The 24,351-nt window shown below is 34.7% G+C and overlaps 4 protein-coding genes across 7 annotated transcripts; 3 read left to right on the top strand and 1 right to left on the bottom strand.

Moving 5' to 3' along the window:
• Window positions 1-6,200: 6,200 nt before the first annotated feature.
• Window positions 6,201-7,192, top strand: LOC105649338 (protein S40-5). Its single transcript, XM_012235959.4, has one exon. The coding sequence runs from the start codon at window positions 6,301-6,303 to the stop codon at window positions 6,946-6,948; it is 648 nt and encodes a 215-aa protein (XP_012091349.1). The 5' UTR covers window positions 6,201-6,300; the 3' UTR covers window positions 6,949-7,192.
• A 2,228-nt stretch (window positions 7,193-9,420) lies between these two features.
• On the top strand, window positions 9,421-14,733 carry LOC105649337 (calcium-dependent protein kinase 2). 4 transcript variants are annotated; one of them, XR_002286163.2, is made up of 9 exons: window positions 9,424-10,514; window positions 11,362-11,505; window positions 11,627-11,779; window positions 12,179-12,294; window positions 12,896-13,063; window positions 13,159-13,286; window positions 13,653-13,752; window positions 13,829-13,970; window positions 14,598-14,733. XR_002286163.2 is itself a non-coding variant. In XM_012235958.3 (8 exons), the coding sequence occupies exons 1-8, from the start codon at window positions 9,692-9,694 to the stop codon at window positions 13,883-13,885; spliced, it is 1,689 nt and encodes a 562-aa protein (XP_012091348.1). In that variant the 5' UTR covers window positions 9,424-9,691; the 3' UTR covers window positions 13,886-14,227. The 4 variants fall into 4 exon arrangements, 2 of the variants coding, with proteins under 2 accessions (XP_089572505.1, XP_012091348.1); XR_005178663.2 differs by lacking the exon at window positions 14,598-14,733 and adding an exon at window positions 14,303-14,588; XM_012235958.3 differs by lacking the exon at window positions 14,598-14,733 and having other exon boundaries at window positions 13,829-14,227.
• A 1,487-nt stretch (window positions 14,734-16,220) lies between these two features.
• LOC105650098 (uncharacterized) lies at window positions 16,221-20,933 on the top strand. Its single transcript, XM_012236983.4, has 6 exons — window positions 16,221-16,981; window positions 17,593-18,414; window positions 18,657-18,847; window positions 18,978-19,184; window positions 19,362-19,422; window positions 19,665-20,933. The coding sequence occupies exons 1-6, from the start codon at window positions 16,763-16,765 to the stop codon at window positions 20,256-20,258; spliced, it is 2,094 nt and encodes a 697-aa protein (XP_012092373.3). The 5' UTR covers window positions 16,221-16,762; the 3' UTR covers window positions 20,259-20,933.
• A 293-nt stretch (window positions 20,934-21,226) lies between these two features.
• On the bottom strand, window positions 21,227-23,102 carry PRXR1 (Peroxidase superfamily protein). Its single transcript, XM_012235957.4, has 4 exons — window positions 22,773-23,102; window positions 22,501-22,689; window positions 22,052-22,217; window positions 21,227-21,943 (listed from the first exon to the last, which is right to left on the bottom strand). The coding sequence occupies exons 1-4, from the start codon at window positions 23,001-23,003 to the stop codon at window positions 21,534-21,536; spliced, it is 996 nt and encodes a 331-aa protein (XP_012091347.1). The 5' UTR covers window positions 23,004-23,102; the 3' UTR covers window positions 21,227-21,533.
• Between the last annotated feature and the right edge of the window lie 1,249 nt (window positions 23,103-24,351).

Raw genomic sequence — 24,351 nt, 5'->3', positions numbered from 1 at the left:
TTGTGGACCAAACAAAGTGTCCTTTCTTTCACTTCTTTGCATTTTCAAAAGATATCTACTCATTGTGACCTCATTTCTTGGCTTTTTAGTAATTTTGTAAGCATTTGGATTGAGTCAAGGCAAGGCAACCCATCTAAACAAACAGTAACATCCTCCCACGTATTTCTTGTTTGCTTGGAGCTGCAATATTTACAGTTTGAGCTTATGTAATTTTTTTTTCTTAAGAGGATTAAACCATCATATTTCTTGATTGCTTTATGCAGCTCTTAGTAGAGGCTAGAACGACATGTTCCTAAGTTAGAACTTTTTAGACAGATGAAAAAGAAATAAAAGCTTTTCTCTTATTATGAAGATTCATGAACACTTGGAAACCAAGAGAAGAGATAGTATTCTTCATGTATAGAAATTGACAAATCAAGAGGAAGTTAGCAGTAAAATGCACACGCAGCTTTCGCAAGTTGGTATAGCACATGGGTCAGAAACAGAAAGATAGCCAACCTTTTTTTCCAATTAGTTTCTTATTAGTGTTCAAATTTTAACCTCTGATCCATCATTAAGCTATTGAAAATCTTAGAATCCATGACCCATTTGAGCAGGAACCCTTAACCATGCATTATACATATATAAATGTATATATCAAAAAAATGATATAGAAGTTTATGAGAGAACCATAATTCATTTGTCAAGAAACTGTTCTAAGCCATGCTCAAGTGAAATTATGAATTAGTGATAGTTTTAGCTTCAAAGTGACTTGATTTGAGCTACAATGGGGTCTGCCGGTCTGGTGACGTTTAATGGTCAAATATACAAGATACCGAGCAAATCAATCAATCTATTCTCTATATACAGTGCCAAAAAACATGATTGAACAGAACCCCACCTGATCCATAAATGGAGGTGCCACCACAGCTGGAACCACAACTTTAGGTATAGATCATGTTATTCTGCGAGTGGGAGAAGCACTTCGCTATAATATATATAGCTATTTACATGCTAACCTCATCATCTAAAGATAATTATATGCTTTCTGTTAACTGTCACTTACTCATTATAACCGAGACTAAGTGAAACAGTTTTATTAAGGTAACAGCATTAGTTGGCTGAAATAATTTGATAGTGACTGTTTACCTAATCTGAGAATTCTTTTTTGTAATCCAAAATTTAAACCCATCAATGTTTGCTTTCTTTCATGCTTTCGTCCACAACCAACAAGATCATTTGACCCCCTTCTAGTTAAAAAATTTTCAACTGCAATTTCTTTCTTTTTTTCTCCCCATGGCTATTTTTCTAGAATTAAGCACTTACCCTGATAACCAAAAATAATGAGGAGAAACAAGAGCTATGGTTGCTTTGCTTAGGTGGTGGAGAAAACCTGATAGTGACTCCCCTTTCAGTTTCGGAATGGCAAGATTCCCATCTAATTGATTTTATTCACTGCAGAGAAATTAATTATGACCAAGATCATTGCGGAATAGATCATACTTAACAGGAATCTTTGAACTAATTGAAGGATATAATAATATGATTTTATCAGTAAAAAAAAAGACTTTAATCTTTAATAAATAGATTCTCTGCAATTATATTTCTGAAACTTCCTTCATATTGCAATTATATATATCTGAATCTTAACCAACCAGGCATTAAAATAAGTATTCAGAAGGAGACAATAACCGCTTAGAAAAAAAGAAATGCTGTTTCTATCTAAATTAATCACCTTTCACATTGTGGGATAGTTTATTTTTTTAAAAAAATTATTTCTAATGTCATTGAGATAGCATCTCAGTAATTTGTGTCTATTTCAGTGCATAAAAAGTTTTAAACTTTGGTAATAACAACTATCTTTCCTTTTAAGAACTTTTTATGTACTGAAGAAGAAATTGTCCTTAACAATATATAAGCAAGAAAAGTTGTTTTTGAGAATAAGAACAAGTACATGGTAGTGGTAATAATACTAAGAAAGTGTTATCAAATCACCCTCCTTGAAGTGGCACGATCAATATTGAAGGACATGTCTAATGTCTTAAAGGGATGGATGGGCGTGGCCCAATTCGAAAGTAACTATTCCAAATAGGAATCAATAGCAATTGTGACTGTTTAATCTGTACGAGCACACAAAAGATAGAAAGGATCCTACCACCTGAGTTGCCACCACTAAAATTGTTCTCAGAATTTGCATTGAAAGCCAATCTTGGTGGACTCTCTCTTCTTCTTTATTTTCTTCTTTTGATTGTGACTCTTCTTATTTATACATTAAGCTCTGAACAAGAAAATGAAAATTCTCTGCCACCCCTTATATAAGATTATTATTACTCATCAGGCGTTGCCACTCATATATTTCCTGCTAAACCTCATTAATAATTCAATCTCTTCCTTAAATTATCTTTAATTTCCATTTTCCAACGTTGGAAATTGTAAAAGTCCTTACATCTTTTTTACTGCTCGCACGCTAGATTGCTAGTTTACTGTTCCACTAGCACACCCAGACGGGCCAGACCAGACCCAATACTAATATTCCTTGCCCTTTAGTGGCCTGCAGACACTAGAAGTCAAAATGAGAGTGTCTTATACTCGCACAATATGTAAAAGATTTGAACTCATCATTTTACGAAGAATGGACCCCAGGGTTCCTGCAACATTTGATGGAGGAGCTCGTGCAAGAATCCTATTTCATTGGCTGTCCTAACAACCCTAACCCTCCTCACTACCCGACAAAGCCTCCAACAGAAATTTTTATGGTTCTTCCTTAGTACTCCGTGAAAGAAATTAAGGAACCCATCTCCTTAAACTAATCACACTGTCACTTTATTTTGTCTTTTTTAATTCTTTAATTCTTTATCAGTTGTTTAATTTTATGGCAGAACGTACACAGAATAGCAATATATCATTTCTTTATAATCCACCCAAGTACAATCATTACCAAAACTTTGATTTAGTGGATCTAATTAACAGTATATAATAAAGAATAGCCATCCAAAGAAGAAAAATTATTCTGATATACAGTCTATCAGTCACCAAAAAAATCAATATCCATCTGGAAACCATGAGATCACATGCAAAACACTTGAGGGTGTCTTCTTGTTTTGTTTGTCTTAACAAATGGATGGTTGTGTACACATTATAGCTAGCCGGATTTTGAGGCTTAAGCTATAGCTAAAGTATAGCAGGATTTTGAGATTCTGATTCTGGCAGAAACTGGAGACACCTAGATCTTGTCTTTTGGTTAAACCCTAAAAAAAAATAAAGAAAATAAAGTTAACCCATCAATTTCATGACGTATAAAACCATTTTCTGATCTTGGGTTGTCATGTTTTGGGCGTAAAAGGAGTAAAGGACACAGCTTTGTGGGTCAGGGTGCCTCTAAATTCCACTCGATTTGCCTTCCAATGGTTCTTATAAAGAAGAATCACAATTTGGGTTTCCTACGTTATTGGATTTTAATACAGCATGTGAAGGATACTTTTAGTTTTCAGAGCCGCCAAAGCCAAATTGATCCTAGCATTATGGATCCAAAGGCAAGGCTTTATTGGCTATCACATGGTGATTATTTTACCATTTTTGTCTCCCTTGAATGATCTCTCTGCATTTATAAATGCTAGCTTATATACATATATTTGTTTTTAATTTTCAAAAATTTTATTATACAACTTTTTCCATATATGGAATAAAAAGATTAAGAGTGAGGATAGATTTAATATTGGTTTTTGCATACACAAGTTACATTTTTTTTTTTTTTTTTGGATAATTTGACTATCCTGTTTGTATTTAAATTATATTTTTCCATCCATCTTTTGCACATGCCAATAATCCAGTACTGTGAAAACGATTTGTCGAATGCTTGTCACTTCAACTGTCCCCCAGTTTAACCACCTTAAAGAAATTTGTCCTCAACCAAGATTTTTTTTTTACTAGAGTTGTTAAAAAAAGAAAATATGAGATGAAGAGAAAGACTCGAACTCTGATGAAATCATAAGAAAATCTTACCATGGCAAAAGTCAAAGGTCAAAGAATCAGTAGGTTAGATATTTTAACTTATGGGAAAATTGCTACGGTTTTTTTTTTTTTTTTAATCAAAATTGTTGATAAAAAATGATGAAATTTTTATATTTGAGTTTAATACGCCTTTATTAATGAAGGAATTTTGATATGACTCAAACCGAGTTGAGGCGAGTTGAACATCAGCTACTGATTGCAGCTGTAGGGCCAAGAGTTCTAAATAGAAGTGGGTCAAACATAAGTACAGTCACTGCAAAAATGAAATAGAAGGGACCCACATCCACTGTAATGAGCCCATTACTACTAGTGTATAGCCAATTAGCCATAGCAAGACTAGAGGCTCCTCAATAATACTACATTACTGCTCAAAGAGGGGTTACCCTAAACCCTAATGGGCCTGGGCCTTCACTTGGATAGTGAAATGTATGATGGTGAATGGACCCAGATAATTTTTTTTTTTATTTTGGGAAAAGACAAGTCCCTTGTAGGACCCACATGATAGTGGACCCACCGTTTTGCATTCTCAACCGTCTAATGTGCCCATCATCTCCCCATCACAGACCAACAATTACTTCTTGATAGCTTTTCACCCAAAAAATAAAAAAAAAATAAAAAATTTTATTTGACACGCAAGTGGGAGATTATTTTACTAATTAATTAATTAATTTAACCTATCACTGTGTAACAAGTTTACGTCCTAAACCATCACTTATGCAAGTGAAATTGCAAATTTATGGTCACCATCATTATTGGCTCTCCAACATTAATTATTTTTTTATGTTTAACGGGTCTTGATTTTCCATGTGGCAAGACTGTGATATTGGTTAACGGGACCCGCTTGAATCTAAGCATCCACGTGTTAGGCTATGAAAGAACATGCAGAGGAAGGAAGAGGTTCTTTTAGGATACCCACGTGGATAACGGACCCACATTGGATGCATTCGAGTCTGACATTGTTAAACGAGAAACCAAAGGCTTTGGGCTGGGGTCCATCAGAGGAAGGGAAGAGAATGAAGTCTGACGTGGAGATAATATAATGCTCTTGACTTGTTTGGATTTTTATTAGATAAACCAAATAATCTCCAATCAAATCATAGGTTTTTACTTTAACAGCTCCACTCATTGCCAAATGCCAAAAAATCAATAAGTCATTTAAACTTCGAGTATGATAAGAAATCGCGAAATACATAAATTCACGATAAATATTTTTAATTTTTAATTAATTTAATTTTATAAATTAAAATATTTAATAAAATGATTTCATAAATTAAAGTATTTAATAGATATAAACTTATACACTGAATTATTCGATTGATCAAAATAAAATTTAAACTGTCATAAAATATAAGTAATAATGTTATATATTCGATTGATAAGAAATAGATGCATCAGAATAAGAAATTCTTTGGCATTAATAGTTGTTATTTCCACCTTTGAAGAGTGTTCAAGTGTTTCAATTTAGTAGATAATTTCCATAAGGCTAACAATTTTATTTATAAAAAGATAAACACTTTATATTCAAAAAATATGAGAAACTTTTTGATGAATTATCAGTTTATTGTGAATCTTTCTGCCATGTGAATAACTGGAAGTCTATAAGATACTTTTGATATTATCTTTGTATTTATACACGTATTTCTACATTTGGATTCAAAATAGTATTCATATAAAATCCTCCGAATATTTAGAATTCTGAACGTTCTACTTTTACTTTGATATAGTATTCCACTTCTATAGATATATATACAGTAAAGACATCAAAACGTATAAAATTGTATTCAAACTCTGTATTTTTGAAGTAGATTGCTCCATAATTACACCAAAAAGAGAAAATTACATGGTAAAGTTGAATACCAAATAACTAAAACTAGAAAATCAGGCATGACAATTTATAATCCAATGTCCAAATTCGGCAAGTCACTTCCCAATCTCACTCTGCTTTGACAAAATAAGCACACTCCCCTCTGACCAATTCCTTTTAAGTGTTGAACACGCGCCTCCAAAAGCATGTGAGTTCAGCTCTAGTTTTTTCTTTTTTTTTTTTTTTTACACAGTCGTGTGACTATCTTGGCGTCACCGTACATAAAAACCATTATTTGATAGCGAGGAAATGCATACAAAATGAACCGCAAATTCACATGAAATGAAACTGAGCCTTCCTCTACAGGGAAGTTCCCAATGCTATATATACATGTCTTCTTCTCCAAACCCAACCTATGTTATAGAGCCAAACTAATGGACTCATAACAGACTGTTTTTTGCTTTTTAAATTGGGTTTTTGGGTCATCAGCTCAATTTGGCCGCTATATGGCCAAGGGCAGGAGGCTAACAACAAGCCGCAGTGAAAGGTTACTTGGAAGCTTTGCTTATGCCAATGGCCAAGACAGGACCGACACGGACTCATCCGAGCTAGGCGAGGAAGACGTATGGTCGATGGTTGATGATGCGGGTGACCGGAATGAACAGAATGTCGATAATTCACAAGGAGATTGGAATACACGCGCCGATGTTGAGAGTAACGGAAGTATGACTACAAGGAGCCGCCGCCGAGTTCCGCGGGATAACCGCCACGTGGGTGGGTTGTCTCTGGCGTTTGAAGATTCTTCCGCCAAGACGGCGTCATCAAGAATCCTGCACCAGTTTCGAGGACATGACAGCGTGGCTTCCCCAGCAGCATCTCCTCGTCACATGGCCACGTCAGCTCCGGTAAACGTGCCGGACTGGAGTAAGATACTGCGTGTCGACTCGGTTGAGTCATTACATGAGTCGGATGATGGGTTTGATGACCGCGACTCAGAGATGGTTCCACCACACGAATACCTGGCGCGTGAATATGCTAGAAGCAAGAAAATGGGTGGCGCCTCTGTGTTCGAGGGCGTAGGCAGGACGCTGAAGGGCCGCGACCTGAGGCGCGTGCGCGATGCAGTATGGAGCCAAACCGGATTTGATGGATAATCGTTTTGTTAACAAAAACCAAAAAGGCTATTATTGTTGTTGAGATTGCTTATAATTTTTTCTTGGGCAATGATTCGGCCGAGTTGACTCGGCTTTGAATTGAGTCAAACTCTGCAACGAGTGAGCTCAAGCATGATTGTGCTCGATGAGGTGCCTCTATTTGTCCAGATTTGGAATTTGGAACTCCTGCTTGAGCATGTTTGTTAGTAATCTTCTGGTAATTTAGACTCCAAATTTTTACGTATTTATTATTTTTATTGCTAAATTCAAAATCTTCAAATCCTCGTGTTAGCCTCTTAACTACCTCTTTTAATTGGAGAAATGTGTTTTGCTTTGATTTTTCAAGAGAAAAAAATTTAAAATTCATGGAAAAAAATCTCGAAATGAGATTAATTTTATGTTAAAAAAAAAATTAGAAAATACCTATGGAGACAATTAGGAAAAAAAAAAAAAAAACTAAAGCCTAGATGTTAAGCTTTGTAAGGGATGAGAAAGTACTTTCAAAGTACAAATTATTAGTTTCCAAGAGGATGAGTAATTTCTTACTTATAACTGTTCATGTGGGGCAGATGTTTCCTAGTTCTTGGAATTAGCTAGTTAGGTTTTATGTAATGTAAGTAACAGAAGCCGGAGGCATGTGCAAAAATTGGTCCGAACATGAAGATTACAAGGACATGTCGTCTGCTTCCTATTCCTATCAACTGTGAATTATCAAGAAAAATGAAAAATTTTTTTTTTTGTTATAATCACAATTAGTCTGAACAGAAATCACAATTAAAGATGGTTTTTAATTTAAATAAGAGAGATAGGGACAGACAATTATAAACATGAAAACTCCCCTGAAGAGAGGAGAAAAACCAAGTAAGCAAGGTTGCTTTTAATGGAAGGGGATAGATGGAGACACAGTGGCAACAACAACAAGAAGTTGATAAGGTCAATAGAGGCTGTAATGAAGGGCTCAAACAAATAGTAGAGTTGTCTGAACCTTGTGACTCACCTTTTTCAGGAAAAGGACTTTACTGTTTGTTGGGCTCACAAGAGTTTAGAGCCATTGGATTATTTTAAATAAATAAAAAATAGAAGTATTGGTGGAGTGATTGAGTAGTAGTAAGTACCACTATAAGGTTTGATGATATTTACAGGGTCCACCGTAGATGATGATCAAAATCAATATGTAATCTTTAGATTCCATTATTATTCTTTTTTGTGATTCATGCAATTGACATGACTTCAAACAAACTTATACAAGATACACAAATTCATCCATCATCATCATCACTTTAAGTACTTAATGAAGGAATTCTGGAATATGGTCTCAGTTAATTTCCTTAAAAGCATGATTAATCTTTTTGAATTTATATATATATATATATATATATATATATATATATATATATATGTATTTTACTGATTTTACTTTTTTTAAAAGAAATTATTTTTTTGTGATGGATGAACAAAGTGTGAATGTTTTAATGGGAAGAGTAAAAAATTAAAAGGTATATATATTTAAAAAAAAGAAAAAGAAAATGCAATTATATATATACAAGAGTACAAGACATGATAGCCAGTCCAACTCAGTGCTTAACAATCTGATTTTAGCTTCCCTTTAGGCCCAAATTGTATGGGCTTGCAAGGCTAATTAGCCCACTGAATTTTAGCCTATCATCTACACGTGTCTGTTATTATTATTGAGTAGATACGATGATGAGCGAGCCCATATTAATTAGTTCCTAAAAAAAATGTAATTATTTTTTGTGAAAATATTATTATAAATTCCATCTTGTATAAGAATGAATTTATTTTTAAATATGAATATTTATTCCGTTCTCAAATATTTATCGAGAAATTATTATACTTTCCAATATTTATCATATTTGTAGATTTAATAAATAATAAAATTTTTTTAATATAATCAATTCACTTAATAATTTAATATAATTTAAATAAATTGAATGATTATGATAACATTTAATTTGCATTTCAATAAATGCCAAAAGAAGTGCAATTATGGTTCAGCGGTAACAACGTCAGAAGCAAAAAGGGGAATCTACTTTTTAGCTCCGTCATGATAGGAATTGATTGCAAATGTGGATTTTTGATCTTCTTCTTGTTTGGTGTGGAATCTTTTTCTATGGTCCCATACATCACGAGTTCGCGATACTTTCTCCAATTTTCTTTTTCGTTTTTCTTATGTATTGTCTAATTGATTATTCTCTGTGATTATGCAAATATTTGGTAATGTAAACTTATGAGATTAAGCCACAAATCTCTCAATTATGCAACCCAAAGCAAGCTGTTTTTACCGAATTTGAACTAATTACCTCATTTCAAATAGAAGGAATACCGTTTACCTGCACAAAATACATGCACGTTTAAATTCTAGATGAACATTTAATTACAGTTAAAGGACGCGTTTTCACATATAATATAACCCAATAAGATTACAGTCCCTTCATTTGTCTTTTGACTTGAAAAGTCTCTGTAATATCCGTCGTAGATAGACCTGGCTTATACATAACATTTCCCTTTTTATGCAGATTCAGTGTACAGGATTTGATTGCAACTTGTATAATATCTTTGTCGTCGTCTAAATATATGTCTCTGTGGTCCGTTCAACTGAAAAAGCCCAAAACTTGATCTGGGTTTCTACTCCCAAACCGGAATCTGGCTTCTTCTTATCCAAAGTTTCAATCTTTTATCATCTTTTTCATTGTTCCATTGAATCCCATATCCTGATCATCAGATGGGTTGTTACAGCAGTAAACAGAAGCCTTCAAAACCAAAGCCTACTGGGTACAGTCCTGGTAATTCAAGCCACCAACCACAACAATATCACCATCATCAGCCACTGTATCAACAACAGGCAATCCAGCAACCGAAAGTCACCGTTCCTCAAATCCAGTTAGAAGCTCCACAACCGCAAACAAGACCCCAACAGACAGAGACCCCGCAACTACAAACAAGACAGCAACAGCCACAGCCACAGCCATCAACACCTCCCCCGGCTTCAGTAAGAGTAGCACCCACCAACTCTACAACAGGGCCAGCTCAAAATCCAGAGACTGTACTGGGAAAACCCTTGGAAGACATTAAGACCTTCTACACTCTCGGGAAAGAAGTGGGTAGAGGCCAATTTGGCATTACCTATTTATGCACAGAAAACTCTACTGGGGACACTTATGCCTGCAAATCTATACTCAAGAGAAAACTAAAAAGTAAGAGTGATAGAGAAGATATTAAGAGAGAGGTTCAGATTATGCAGCACTTGTCTGGGCAGCCAAACATTGTGGAGTTCAGGGGTGCCTATGAAGATAGGCAATCTGTCCATCTTGTTATGGAGCTTTGTGCTGGTGGGGAGCTTTTTGATCGAATTATAGCTAAGGGGCATTATTCAGAGAGGGATGCTGCTAAAATTTGCAAAGACATTGTGAAAGTGGTGCACGGTTGTCATTTTATGGGAGTGATGCATCGTGACCTCAAGCCGGAAAATTTTTTGCTAGCCAGCAAGAATGAGGGAGCCACTTTGAAGGCCACAGATTTTGGACTGTCTGTCTTCATTGAGGAAGGTCAATTTCTTAATCCCTTTTATGTTCTTTCTATATCATGTGTCTGTTAATCTGATATATGATACATCAATTCCTGAATTGTTTGAGAATGTTTTTTATGATTGTAAATGTCGTTTAAAATTTCGACTTTGATTCCTGAATATACTCAAAGAGTAGGAGAATTAGTTTAATTCATTCTAGAATCACGCATTTGAACATCTTATATTAGAATGAGATACTGGGAATATAGCTTGGTGGCTGTTTTAGCATATACAGAATATGCAAGTTATTTCCTTTCTGCACAATTGGTTCAGGCTTTAAATTAATGATGTGGCTATTATTGTGGGACCAAATCTTGGAATTGGTCTTCTACAATTGTGCTAATCCCCAATTTAGGCATGTGAGGAAGTGAAACAACAACATTGCTTGTGATGAATATGATATTGCTAAGCAAATATATGGGTAAGCTAAACTTGGCTAGTAGCATTAGCAGAGAAAGTACCACTTTTGCAGCTTATAAAGTTATTATGAAAATATCAATGTACCTTGTTCATGTTGGAAAGAGTTCTGAATTTGGTATCAAGATCAGTTAAGCTCGGAAATACGAATAAGGCCATTTGGAAATGTCCAATTTCTTGCTATGCCTTGGATAGTCATATACATCCTATAGAATTAGAGAAAGATGGAGGGATTTGAAGAAATTTGATGAGTTCTTGTGTGCTGATAACTGACATAATTTGTGTGTAGATGCTGCTGTTAGTGTCACCATATCTTTAATTTTTGCATGTGCTTCTAGTAAGCTTGCATTTTCGTGTTATGTGACTATAAATGCTCTTGTTGACTGCTTTTATCCGAAAATCTTTTGCAGGAAAAAAATACCATGATATAGTAGGTAGCGCTTACTATGTTGCTCCTGAGGTATTAAGGCGTAACTATGGAAAGGAAATAGATGTTTGGAGTGCAGGAGTTATTTTATATATTCTACTCAGCGGTGTACCTCCATTTTGGGGAGGTAATGAATAAAAATTGACTAATTAATTTTTATTTTTAGAATGATCTTTTTCCATTTTAGATTTGTTGTTAACCACTTCCAAAGGCCAGATTAATTAGATCTTGTTCAATTTGTATTGCAGAAACTGAAAAAGGAATATTTGATGCCGTTCTTGAAGGACATATTGATTTTGAAAGTCAACCATGGCCATCAATATCTGAAAGTGCCAAAGATCTGGTCAGGAGGATGCTGACTCAGGACCCTAGAAATCGAATCACTTCTGCACAAATTCTTGGTATAAAACTGCCTATAGTTTCCTCTGAAATTTGGTTGAACCTTTTGTATTTTTTTTTTCTCTAGCCATGAGTTCTTTGTTCAATATAAATTGTTCGTTTTTCTCCCTGAGAAAAAGAATTGATTTGAATTTGATTTCTTAACACGAGCTACATTTACAGCTATTTGCATGTTATGTATAATCGTTGGTCTTTTTCCTCTCTCTCTCTCTCTCTCTCACTTCTTCTTCTTCTTCTTCTTCTTCTTCTTCTTCTTGGTGAGCATAGGGCTGGGTGAGGGGTAGGAGCAGGGAATAAACAACCAAATGTCATTTTGTTCGTTGACCTTTCTGATGTGACATCAAGCTTCTGTGCTAGGCTTACTGACAGCATATGCTTTTTTGTTTTTTTGGTATGGTTAGACCACCCATGGATTAAAGATGGAGATGCAGCACCAGACAAGCCTATAGATAATGCAGTTCTCTCTAGAATGAAGCAATTCAGGGCAATGAATAAACTCAAGAAGCTTGCTTTGAAGGTAAAGTTTTTAAGTTACTCTGCACTCCTCTTTTAGTAAAAGCTTGCCATATTCGCCCCTGAAGAACTGTGCTCTGATTCTTAGTTATCCTCTGAAGTCTGAATCTTTATTTTTGGCCTACGTTTACTCTCTATGTAATGAAGTTATTTTGTGGAATCAAATCCATTAAGAAGAAATTAGTCTTGCTAATTTACTCTCCGTGATAGTGATTGTTATGTTTTGGTAATGAGTCATGCATGACCTGTGAAGAAGCCACGTTGCAACCACAACCCCAACTACGATTTAAATCCTTGACACCTAAGGTTTACCACTCACTGGTCATATGGTAGACCCTTCAAAGGTCTAACACGAGCAGTGGATTTCAGTTGGCCGACTGCTATTTATAAAGAAAGCTGTTAACTTCAGTGTTCCTAATCTTTAGTTTTTCAAATATTTTTCAATAATCTTCCTCACTCTGTTATTTTTATTGGAGTTAAAATAAGAGTATTTGCTTTATACAGGCATAAATACTAAAACAATTTTCCTATTTTTTAGTTGTCTGAGTGAAAGTATCTCTTTCCATTTCTTTTTTATTATATTTCTGTCCCTTTGAATTCTCTAGGTCATTGCTAAAAATCTATCTGAAGAAGAAATTAAAGGTCTTAAAGCAATGTTCTCAAACATGGACACTGACAAGAGTGGCACAATCACCTATGAAGAACTGAAGACAGGATTGGCTCGACTTGGGTCAAAGCTATCAGAAACTGAAGTTAAGCAACTCATGGAAGCGGTAAGTAATAATGGGCCCCAACATAATCTTATTGTTCAACTTGTATCTCATACTTCACTGAAAATCATATCCTTCATATATATGATGTATTTCAGGCTGATGTGGATGGAAATGGAACAATTGACTACATTGAGTTTATCTCTGCTACAATGCATAGATATAAACTGGAAAGAGATGAACATCTATACAAAGCATTTCAATACTTTGATAAGGATAGCAGTGGGTGAGATTTCTGTCTTCCTGTCTTTAGCCACTTTTTCTTTAAACTATTAGCTGCCCATTATTTTATGGATCTCTGACTAATAAATGAGTGCATGTAATTTTCATATTTTGCCTTCTTGTTGTTCATCAAAAAGACTATTAGACTATATATATCAGGAATATCTTGAAGAAACTTTAACAACTGAATCAATTCATATATTTACTTGTGTTTCATACTTTTGTCCATACTGTCTTGATATTGAAGTCTTTCATGCGTACTTTTCTTCATCTTCCACTTGATTTATAGTTTTCAGTTCTGGTAGCAAATTACTTTATGTAACTTAAATTCCTTGAAGGCTAGAGGTCTACAACTTTTGGTTCATTACAGGTACATAACAAGAGATGAGTTAGAGTCTTCCATGAAGGAATATGGCATGGGAGATGAAGCCAGTATTAAAGAAATAATATCTGAGGTGGATACAGATAATGTAAGTGATCAATTATTTGAACTTCAGAAACCTTATCTTTCTGTTATTATTCATACTAATACCTTTGAATGGATAGGATGGGAGAATCAACTATGAAGAGTTCTGCACAATGATGAGAAGTGGAGTACAATAATTAGAAAGGCTTTTTTTGGTTAGGCATGGGATTTATGTTACTGTTTAATGAGACAGTAGAAGAACTGGGGCAAGGTTCCGAAGAGGTAAGAAGTACAACAATCCAGTTGCCACCTTGAATTCTCAACAGGCAGTTGATCACTAGTTTGGATTGCTTGGAATTTTTGTTTTTAGTTTGTGGCTTTGTGCATATCTATTTTTATGGTCTCTTCCATTTTCAATTTTTTTTTCCTTTCCTTTCTCCATTCTGACCTGATTCTTTTCTATGGAGTTTAATCAAATGATCTTTTAACTGAACCTGTGATGGTTGATAAATAATTCAGATAGCTAAGTTTCTTTGTTATATTTTACTATTGTTTCATTGTATCGTTTGTGTGGGCTTTTACAATGCCACCAGTGGCATTATTCTGCATGGCAGGTTATCAAATTTTCCTGACAGATTTAAACTTATTTAAAAGTAATTCAAACATCATCCTGCAAATCAGAAAACACATTTTTCGTTTGCCATTTCCAAGAGGGTGAATTGCTTTGAATTGTCTGTGGCGTGAAATTGAGAACATAAGCTAATTTTACTTTTAAAGCTGCATCTTTTGCCATTGTCTCCATTTCGCCTCTCTTTTCAAGGAGATCCCTGTCTGCCCTGCACTTGAGTTTAAAACCAGCAAAGTGGAGCAACAAATTTAAGATCATGTGGATTTTTCTTCATACAACAGGTTGCTGTCTGACAGTGGAAACTTTAATGCATTTGGCAGCTAAGTGAGAGAAACAACAGCAATGTAGCACCAAATTTATTATGATTTGAAAAAATTGATTTGGGTTATCATCTTATTGGAAATATTATTTTATTTATTTTTGTTGACTTTTATGTATCTCCAATTTAATCCCAGCACTAGAAATAGTAATATGTCCAATAAAATGTGAAGCCAATCAATAGTATTAGATATCCAATTGTTTCTTACTAGACTTAGCTTTGTCAAGCACAGTTAACTAAACAAACAAAATATAGGAAAAGTTACGGTATGGTCCTTATGATTTGTAAAATATAACTAATTTATCCCTGAATTTTTTATAAGATATCAATTTTTCTTCATGTTTTGCTTCTGCTTCTGTTATATATACCACTAGCTCCTTTTGTTCAATCTTTTCCATTAAACCATCAAGAAAAGCAGAGCCCAAAGGAGAAGATTAAAATTTTAATATGGAAAAATTACATTATGTTCTTCGTGGTTTGAAAAATACAACTAGTTCGTCTATGTATTTTTTAAAATATACTAAAGCTGAGAAAATGAGTAGTTTTGTTATTTCATAAAACACTTAACAGAAAAAATATAAAAATTAGATGAAAAGGCTTAGTAGTATAAAGCAAAAAATAAGAAAAAAAAAAAAAAAGTCTATTTTAGGACATACTAATTGTATTTTCCAAATTAAAGAAACCGTATTATAATTTTTCCCAGAACATATGATCTAAAAGCAACCCCACTTGCAATCTTTAAGGACTCTTTCCCTTAACCAGCACTTTCTTTCCAGGGAACACAGACTTAAGGCTGCCAGAACCAAACTTGATTGATCTATGACTCATACAAGGATTAACTTGTCTATCTGTGAACTAACATAGTAAAGAGATTTCTTTGGCTTCCCATAATTTAAAATTAGAAGAATGGTATCCAAGGTTTTAGCTTCATATTCCCCTGACACAAATTTCATTAGAGACAACCATTTGGGTTACCTTTGCACGTGAGGTTGGTTTTGTATATTGCAACCCACTAGGCATTATATTATATGCACGTGTGCACACAATTTCTTTATGCCTGGGAAAAGGAGTCATGGACTCTCTCGTCAAGACAGACACAGACAGCAAAGTTTTATTAATTATTTTTTCATTTTCATTTCACTATTTAAATGTTTGCAAATTGTCGTCAAAGGAGTGTCCTTGAGAATTCAATTGATTTTCTAATTTAATTTCCCTTCTTTAAACTTAATTAAGTGATAATATATATTTTATTCACTACATTAAAATAAGAACATTAATGTTGAAAAAATGTAAAATGAGAATAACATAGTTGTATTATTATTATTATTATTCTAACTACGTAATAATAATAGAAGGAGTGCCTCGGATGCTACTTTAGCTTGCTTAAAAATGGGGTATGGTCACACCACTTATATATATAACAAGGCAGTAGTTATTGTTTTAATATCATCATCGTCTGCAATAAAATACGAGAGGGTTAGGACACAATTAACAATGCAAAATCTCAATTAAGCAGAGCGTGATTAGTAAACTACTGTTTCTTGATCTATTAATGGCTGGTTTGCATTTGTTAGATCAAAGCAAAAGCACTAAAACTATATGTAAAGGTAACAGTGCCTCTGAGAGTCTTGACTTGGATAAATAAAACAAGAAAAGTAATTAAAAGCAAATGTAAAAACAAGAAGAAGAGAAAGAGATGCACGTGGGATTGCATGCCTCACTCTTCGCCGCTCTCTTTTGCTTTTACAAAACTGAAACAGAAAATCAAAACCCAAAAATACTTGTTTTTGTTTCTGTTTCATCAACTTCTCTTCTCTTGTTTATATCTTACAGGTTGCTTCAACTTTCACTCTTTGACTCGGACTTAATCTATATTTTCTTTCTTTTAAGTCTTTTGACATTGATATATTGAAAATCTTTGGACTAGTTTTGGCTTTTAATACAAGACCAACCTAGTTCATATAGGTTCTGCTTTCAAAGTCCATCAACTAAACGAACGGACATGTTGTTTTGATTAAAAATGCTAATTTCTTTTTGGTATTTTGATCTTGGAAGCATTTCTTTGAGGTTTTAATTATTGGGTATCGATTATATATTCTTTAATTGTTGTTTCTTGTCCATTAATCAATGGTGGAGCTCCAATCCTGTCCTAGTTTGATCAATGCCTCTGCATTGTGTTCCATAGAGCAAGAATCGAAAGGTGAAGGTACTGTCAATATTGTCGCAAAGATATCAGCTGAGTTACAAAGGGAAAGAGAGAAAAATGTTGAGCTTATGAAGAGAATCTCAGTACTTGAGGCTCAAATACAGGAAAGAGATAAAGACGTCTTTTTCTCTCAGGGCCAAGTATGATCTCGCCCGTTTCCTATTTGTGTTTTTGCCTTAATTAGTTTCTTGACTTTCCTTTGAAGTATATCAGTAATATGTTACTGGGGATTCATTTTCTACTCTTTTGACCCCATTGACGTTGTTTTAATTAAGGTGGATCAGTTTATCCCTCCAACCTGTGATTGTCTCATTTTTGGATATTTTCTGGTTTCACCCTGATCATGCAATTTTTTCCCTCGCTACTGCATATCTTTTTTCTCTCACTTATTGTCATTATCACTCTTGAGTTGCTATAGATGTCTTTGATCAATGAACCAGTAGTTCTATTTAAGAACTTGGCTAGTGGAATATGATACCGTACCATTATAACTTCAGCAAATATTTACTGATTGCATATTCAAAAATGTATAAGCTTTTGAAAACATACAGAATAATCTTTCAGATTATAGATTACTTTGGTTTTGAATATAATCTCTGGACTTATGGAACACCTTGTGTTGTTTTGATCATATGGAGTTGAAAGTAAGAATCTTTCTTAAATTTGCAAAAATGGAGTTTTGAACTTAACTGAATTACTTGCTTCGCCATTGACATCAACCTTAAATAGCCATTCTTATTTTATCTCTCAGGGTAAATGTCTCAATGCAACAGAAAGAAGCCACAAGAAGTTTAAAAGACCGAAGACAGGAGCTATTCATAATGGATTTGAAGAGAAAAATGCCGTTAATGGTGAACCACCATTACAGTTCAAGCATGGGTCTCAATGTGATCCACCAAAAGATGCAAATGTGGAAGACCGATTAGTTAATTGGATGAGCATGGATGAGACTCAGTTTTTGCTCACTGACAGATCGAAAGATGAGGACTTAGCTGCAGATTGTGATGATACGGATGACAGTGAAGAAGAAGAAGACTGTGAAGAAGTTGATACACAAGTTGATCACAAAAATGGAGAAACGTATGACACTTCTAATCAACTGGATGTATCGTGTTTGGGAAGTTATTTTGTTGGAAATTGTGATCTAACGTTTCCAGATGTAAACCAAGAAACAAATGCTGGTACGCAGAAATATTTGATACTACCTACTGAACAAACTAAGAACAATAGGTATTTACAAAAACTGGATGAGAAAGAAACTGAAACTATTGGAAGTCAAAAGACACCAGCTGATGATCCTGTCTTCAAGAAGGAAGCGTTTAATACGGGACATAGAAGCATTTCGCCAATTAGAAAGCCACCAAAGATGGCTTTTTGTCCGAAGGAAGTGAGAAGGATACTACAGTCAGAAGCTCTCCAACTGAAAAATGCCCAGTCTCACACCATTAGAAAGATCATAGTTTTTTCCTCTCTCGGCATAAGGCATGGCTCTGATGATATATATGAATTAGATTTCAATCATTTCAGCATTCTGAGGAAAGGGGAACTGTATGTGTCGCCAAAAGATCCAGGGGTAAGCAACTTATTTTATAATAGCAATAAGAATGAATAAAATGTTAGACATCAGAGTTGTCATATTGCCATTTTGAAGACTAAAATTTTGTGTTTTGTAATTCGCATCATATGATTCAGGTTTTATAGAATGTCCTTTTAGGTTGTTATAAACAAACCATTTTTATTTGCTGATGAAACAACTATTTGATGACTTTGATATGAAAAAATTAAATAAAGCAACTATGATAACTGAATCAACAGGAGCATGTACTCTATGAAAATCCAGGCGTCCGGAGGAAAATATTTTTTCCAAACCATCAGAACCCAACGTTGTGTCCTGTTCAGATACTTGAAGAGGAGAAGGCTATGCGTCCATCTGATCCTAGCTGCCCATCATGTTTATTTCTGTGCATTAAGTATGGTGGAAGAACAAGAAATCTTCCCCAAAATGAGTAAGTACAGTATCACCGTTTGCTCAGTTCCTATTGCAATATATCTGTTTTTGATTCTATTGTTTTCATCTGACTGAAAATGTTTGGGAATGGCCCAATCTGATCCCATTCATGGGATAATATTTTCCAGATATGTCAGGCAGCGCATGGGAAGAAACAAGCTAAAATCTTTTGGGCCAGTTATTTGTAGAATGGCAATGCTAATCCATATTCGCAGCGGAAGCTTCTTCTTTAAGGCCTTGGGAATCACACTTCTGTTCATGGCTGGTTTCCCTGATGACCTGGTTCAAAGGGAAACCAAGTACAGGAACTTAGACTTGCTGCAGAAGTATTACAGGTAAATGAGCTAAAAGATTTTAGGATATACTGATTTCAGAACTAAGAAATAAAGTAGGATTCATACATTTTTCTTAATGTCTATTAAAATGCATTGTCAGGTTATCATTCTGGAATCATTATAATTTGGTGAACGAGAAATTACCTGTTACATTGACTCACAAATTTCCTACTGCAGGACAGATGCAGATGCTGAAGGAGAGGAATTATTTCTGCCACATTCAATGACTTCTGATACAGTAAGAAAACAACTTCAAAATTACACATCCTGTCGAATATTTATTTGGGTCAATAACAAACCTTGGATTGTATTTGCTTTTTTTTTCCCCTTTCCTTCTCTTCTTAATGGCTTAAAAAATCTATTTGATTCTTGAAAAATAAATGCCAGCTAACAGATATATTCATTATCTCTTTGTGACATATGTTTTTGGTACCTAACACTGATCAATCTTTCATTTTTGCTACATTCTTGTCCTGTTAGCTGGCCAAGCCAGATTCTCAGAAGTTAACTGGGAAGACAGTTTCAGCAAAATTGAAAGGCAAGAAACAAACGAACTCTACAAGTAAGACTCATAATTTTCCAAGATCCTCAATTCATCAGTCTACTCCATCAAGCTCTGCAACTGCCACCCAGTTAGGCCTTATGGGCTATACCTCAGTTCAAACTCAGGCAGCAATAGCATCATTCCAGTCCATACCATCTCAAATTCCAGCCGATAAACAAGCAATTAACAGTTCTGGTGCCAATGTTCCTTACAGTAATCAAACCCCTTATCATTTTTTCCCACCACAGCCAGCAAATACATTCATGCCTATGGTGTATTGGTCTACACCAAATGCATTTCCTCCTAGCCCTTATGCCTCTACATATGGTTACCAAGCTTTTCCTTCCACCGCAAACTACATCTCTGTACACCCTCAGCCTTTTTACACCCATCCTTCTTGCGGTTCCTTAATTCCCAAAATTGCAGAAAAGAATAGGAAGAATGATGTAACTATGGTGGAAGCTGAGAGCGATTCGGATAGTAGTTCTAGCAATACAGATCCAAAAGAGGCATCAGCAAGCTGCAAATGATGGAATAGCAGATATACAAATAAACTTATGTGTTTCATGTAAATTAAAGCCAGTTGAAAATAATCCTAGCCGAGAAATGTGCACTGAAATGCATGCTTTAGGAATTAGGCCTCTCCTGCATTTCCGGTGTGCATCTTCCAAGTTCATGTTCCAACTATTTGTCAATTTACACAGTGAATATATGATTCTGAGGCTTCGGCCATTAAATTTGCTGAGCTTTACACATAAAATGAATCTTAATCTTGTTAAAATTAGATGACCATGCTTTCTTTTAATCATTTACTTGATAATAATAAAAATTAAGAATCCAACTATCCAAGGTCTTGTCAATAATCAGTTAACTTGGTCCTTGGATTGGAACTATATATTAGTTATGAGGGTTACAATTGAATTGGCTGTGGACCAAAAAAGTCTGCAGGATCATTTAAATTTCAGCTAACACTGTTTTGGGCATCATATATGCATACCAAGAAATTCTGTTGTTGGTTGCATTTCTGGAAGTTCAGTAATAAATGAAATTTCAGATTTCTCATGCCACTTACCACTCATAACATCTTCCTCTCTATAAGGCCCACAGGCCACAACCCTTTCCGTATAGCTCCATGTATTTGTCACATTATTTGTCTCTTTTACCCACCATATGCACATTTGATTTATATAGTATAGGTTTTTTGCACTGATTAGGGAATCTTATCCTTTCGCTTTTGAAGCCTGGACCAACCTTGATTCTTTTCAAGTTGTCATTTCTTGTATATATTGTTTATTTTCGTTAAATGTTGTTGATCCTCATATTTCTATATACAACAATTCAAATTATTTGATGCATAAATGTTTATTTTTATTACAAATTTTTAATTCTTAAATCATTTTCCCTTGTTTATTTATATCTCGAGATGGATGGAGTCTCTTACAAATATAGTTTAAAAGCAGCAATCATGGTGACCTCATGATAGATCAGAAGCTTAAGCTTAAAGGCATGAATCATCAATAACTTATCATAGATAATTGCAATACCTGCATCATACACCATCCATGCATACATACATACATACATGTCAACATTCCCCATGCCCATCACCAACATCAACAACAAAAGAAGCAAACCTATCCAGGCTGAAAAAAAGAGTAGTGCAAGTAATCACCATAGTCACCACCACTAATAGCTCCCACTCACCAGTCCCTACCAAAGTGCCCAATTTTAAACTCAAAGCATACCCATCTTATTATTCAACTCTCCCTCATTTATAAACGAAGAAGAAAAGTTTTGAGCTTTATCTAATGGAGCTTGTTAGCAACATTACATTGCTTTCTGATCTCACCCTTTGAACCAGTGAGTGGGTTGTTCTCAGACAAAATGGTAATAGCCCTAGAAAATTCCTTAAAGAAATAATCTTGGCTTTTGGCCATTTTCTTTACATAAGGCTTTGTCCTCTTGTCTGTGGCTAGTTGGTGATCTACTATCAACAAGCCTTTGTTGTCCAAAATATTTCTGTAGTAATTATTGTCAAGTACCATAGGAGTGCCACGGTCATTTCTTACATATTGCACTGCCTTAGGGTCAGGAATTGCATCAGGACATTTATAGAGCATGTGCTCAACATGGTCAGGGTTTAGCACTGGGTCAACCTCTGGGTATAGACGGTGCACCAGCTTCACACAGTGAGTTCTACCTACACTGTGAGCTCCTGTTGGACAAAAAAAAAAAAAAAAGTCAGAATACTTTTAATTGCTATATTGAGTTAAGCCATTTGGATTTGGTGCCTATTTGCATGCAAAATACGTGTCATATATACCTAGCAGGGAAACCACTCCAGGAGTGTCGATACCCATAGCTGCAAATCTCTCAAGAACAACAGAAATACTTTCATTGTGGTCTGGTAGGTATTGTTCAACCACATCTGCTTTGCTCTTCCTTCCATCTCTTCTTCCCGTTTTCAGAGGGATGTGAGGGCCTCCAAGCTGAAAACAAAGAAGTTTGCATGTGAAACAGTTGAAAAGATAATAATTTGAATTAGTTTAAAGATTTTCTAAAAATGCAGTATCACACAGTACAAATCTGTCAGAAAGAGCAGAAACAAAACCTAAATTAAACTGGGGACAGCAAATACAGTTGGGTTAAAAAGTTTCAGTTTGGTCCAAACCTGATGTCCATTTTCAGATCTAGTACCCAAACACAGTAAATCAAGAAAATTCAGTAAAAAATTAACAGATAAAAATGAAAAGAAAGGAAAATATAGAATACCGCAACAATGCCATCTCTAGCAGACAGCACAAGAATATCAGCACAAGAAACTACTCCAGGACATTCCCTCTCTACAGCTTCTTTGATAGTGTCAAGGTATCTGAAGTTCCTTAGACCAAAGCTCCTGTCGGTCTCCTTCTCAGACAAGGTCCTCCTTGTTGAGTCCAACAGCAGTGAAGCATCACATGACTGCAAACATGTATATACAAGAATTACAGGAAAAGAAAGAAAAGTTCAAACGTATCTAAAAAAGAATGGACCGAGTTACTTACCTGCACAGCACAGTCATGGAAGATGTTTCTTAGCCATGAAAAAGCAGTGTTTTTGTGTCTTTTGTAGAGAAGCTTAACTTGTTCTCTGATAATGTCTTCAGCTTGAGGACATGTGTCCCTGTAAAAGTTCATAATAAGACCTGGGTCTTGTTCATCTTCTGCAAAAGCTGGCCTGAGAGACACAGCTGATAGGGATAACAGAACAAAGAAGAAGAGGACTTTAGCTTCCATACTCTCTCTCTCTCTCTCTCTCTCTCTCTCTCTCTCTCTCTCTCTTTTTCTTCTCCACTACAGTCTCACTTGAGGTCAGTGACCTTGCTTTGGAGCAGCCTGGGATGGTTCTTTAAATAATGAAAAAGGAGAATAAGTAGACAAATAAATTAATAGCTACTTGTTATAAATTTTACCTTTTTAATTTTTGCAATCCAACCCATGCTGCATTTATTTACTGCCCAACAGTCTACTGGATTTTTTACTATTTAACAGATAACGCTAAATGAAGTTATAATCCGTGATTGTAATTTTACTATTTAAATATATTTTGACACTTTCTTGCAAATTGCAATCTGCCATTTGTTTTTTTTTTTTTGGGTTACCCTAAATGTTGTTTTTCTGGCATGGGGGTATTTTGTGAAATAAAATGCAATAACAGAATTTAATGTTGTTTGGCTCTTTGGTCAATGGTCTTGAATTTAATAAGCAATTCATATTTGGGAAATAGCATTTAAAGATGTTACTTATAAAATTGAGATCTCGAGGTAACCAATGCCATCCATATACATTTCATCATTTACATTATATTGCACGCAATGTATTAATGATTTTGATAATTAAATAGATGTGAAAAGATTATTGATGAGTTTTCTTCCTTTTTTTCTTATTGTGTATTATTAATAAATTAAGGGAAAAATATTATTTCGTCTCTGATGTTTGTCATAATTATTTAAGTAGTATCCGACATTTATACATATATTTATAACATCCCTGAAATTTGTCACCGTCATATTAATTGGTCCTTCCATCAAAAAAATACACTTTTTTTCCGTTAATTTTGAGAAGAAAAGACAAAATTGTCCTTTGAAAAAATAATTATTTCGTCCCTGAGATTTGCCATAATTATTAAGTAGTCCCCGACATTTATACAAATATTTATAACGTTCCTGAGGTTTACTTCCGTCATATTAATTGGTCCTTCCATAAAAAAAAATACACATTTTTCGTAAATTTTGAGTGGAAAAGACGAAATTATCCTTTATAAGTTTTCGTTGACATTATTATTAATCCATTTCCTCTAAAATACCTAAAACTCAAATTTTCATCATTTTCCTCAACCCAACGCGGTCTTCATTGCCATCACTGTGTCTTTGTCAAGTATCATCTCCATAACCAGATCACCAACAAAACTAAAACCCAACATCCAAACTCAATCAAGCCATCATCATCCTTCATCCATTTATCTCTCTCTCCTTGATTAGAGGATTTAGGGTCGTTTGATCATTCTATTAAAAATTAACAGTAAAAAGTGTGTTTTTTAGATGGAAGGACCAAGTAATATGACGGAAGTAATCTCAGGGACGTT

This window comes from Jatropha curcas, chromosome 11, assembly GCF_041381405.1.
Source record: "Jatropha curcas cultivar XTBG-Jc1 chromosome 11, XTBG_Jcur_1.0, whole genome shotgun sequence".
Taxonomy (NCBI): Eukaryota; Viridiplantae; Streptophyta; class Magnoliopsida; order Malpighiales; family Euphorbiaceae; genus Jatropha; species Jatropha curcas.
Note: the sequence above shows the minus strand (reverse complement) of the source record. Positions and strands in the feature narration are given on the sequence as shown.

Coding starts and splice junctions, on each gene's coding strand:
- PRXR1 (XM_012235957.4), bottom strand. CDS start 23,003: ATGGAAGCTAAAGTCCTCTTCTTCTTTGTTCTGTTATCCCTATCAGCT. Junction 22,690..22,772: donor TCCATGACTGTGCTGTGCAG/GTAAGTAACTCG, acceptor ACATGTTTGCAG/TCATGTGATGCTTCACTGCT. Junction 22,218..22,500: donor CTAGAGATGGCATTGTTGCG/GTATTCTATATT, acceptor CTTTGTTTTCAG/CTTGGAGGCCCTCACATCCC.
- LOC105649337 (XM_012235958.3), top strand. CDS start 9,692: ATGGGTTGTTACAGCAGTAAACAGAAGCCTTCAAAACCAAAGCCTACT. Junction 10,515..11,361: donor GTCTGTCTTCATTGAGGAAG/GTCAATTTCTTA, acceptor AATCTTTTGCAG/GAAAAAAATACCATGATATA. Junction 13,287..13,652: donor TTTGATAAGGATAGCAGTGG/GTGAGATTTCTG, acceptor GGTTCATTACAG/GTACATAACAAGAGATGAGT.
- LOC105650098 (XM_012236983.4), top strand. CDS start 16,763: ATGGTGGAGCTCCAATCCTGTCCTAGTTTGATCAATGCCTCTGCATTG. Junction 19,185..19,361: donor TTGCTGCAGAAGTATTACAG/GTAAATGAGCTA, acceptor TTCCTACTGCAG/GACAGATGCAGATGCTGAAG. Junction 19,423..19,664: donor ATTCAATGACTTCTGATACA/GTAAGAAAACAA, acceptor TTGTCCTGTTAG/CTGGCCAAGCCAGATTCTCA.
- LOC105649338 (XM_012235959.4), top strand. CDS start 6,301: ATGGCCAAGGGCAGGAGGCTAACAACAAGCCGCAGTGAAAGGTTACTT.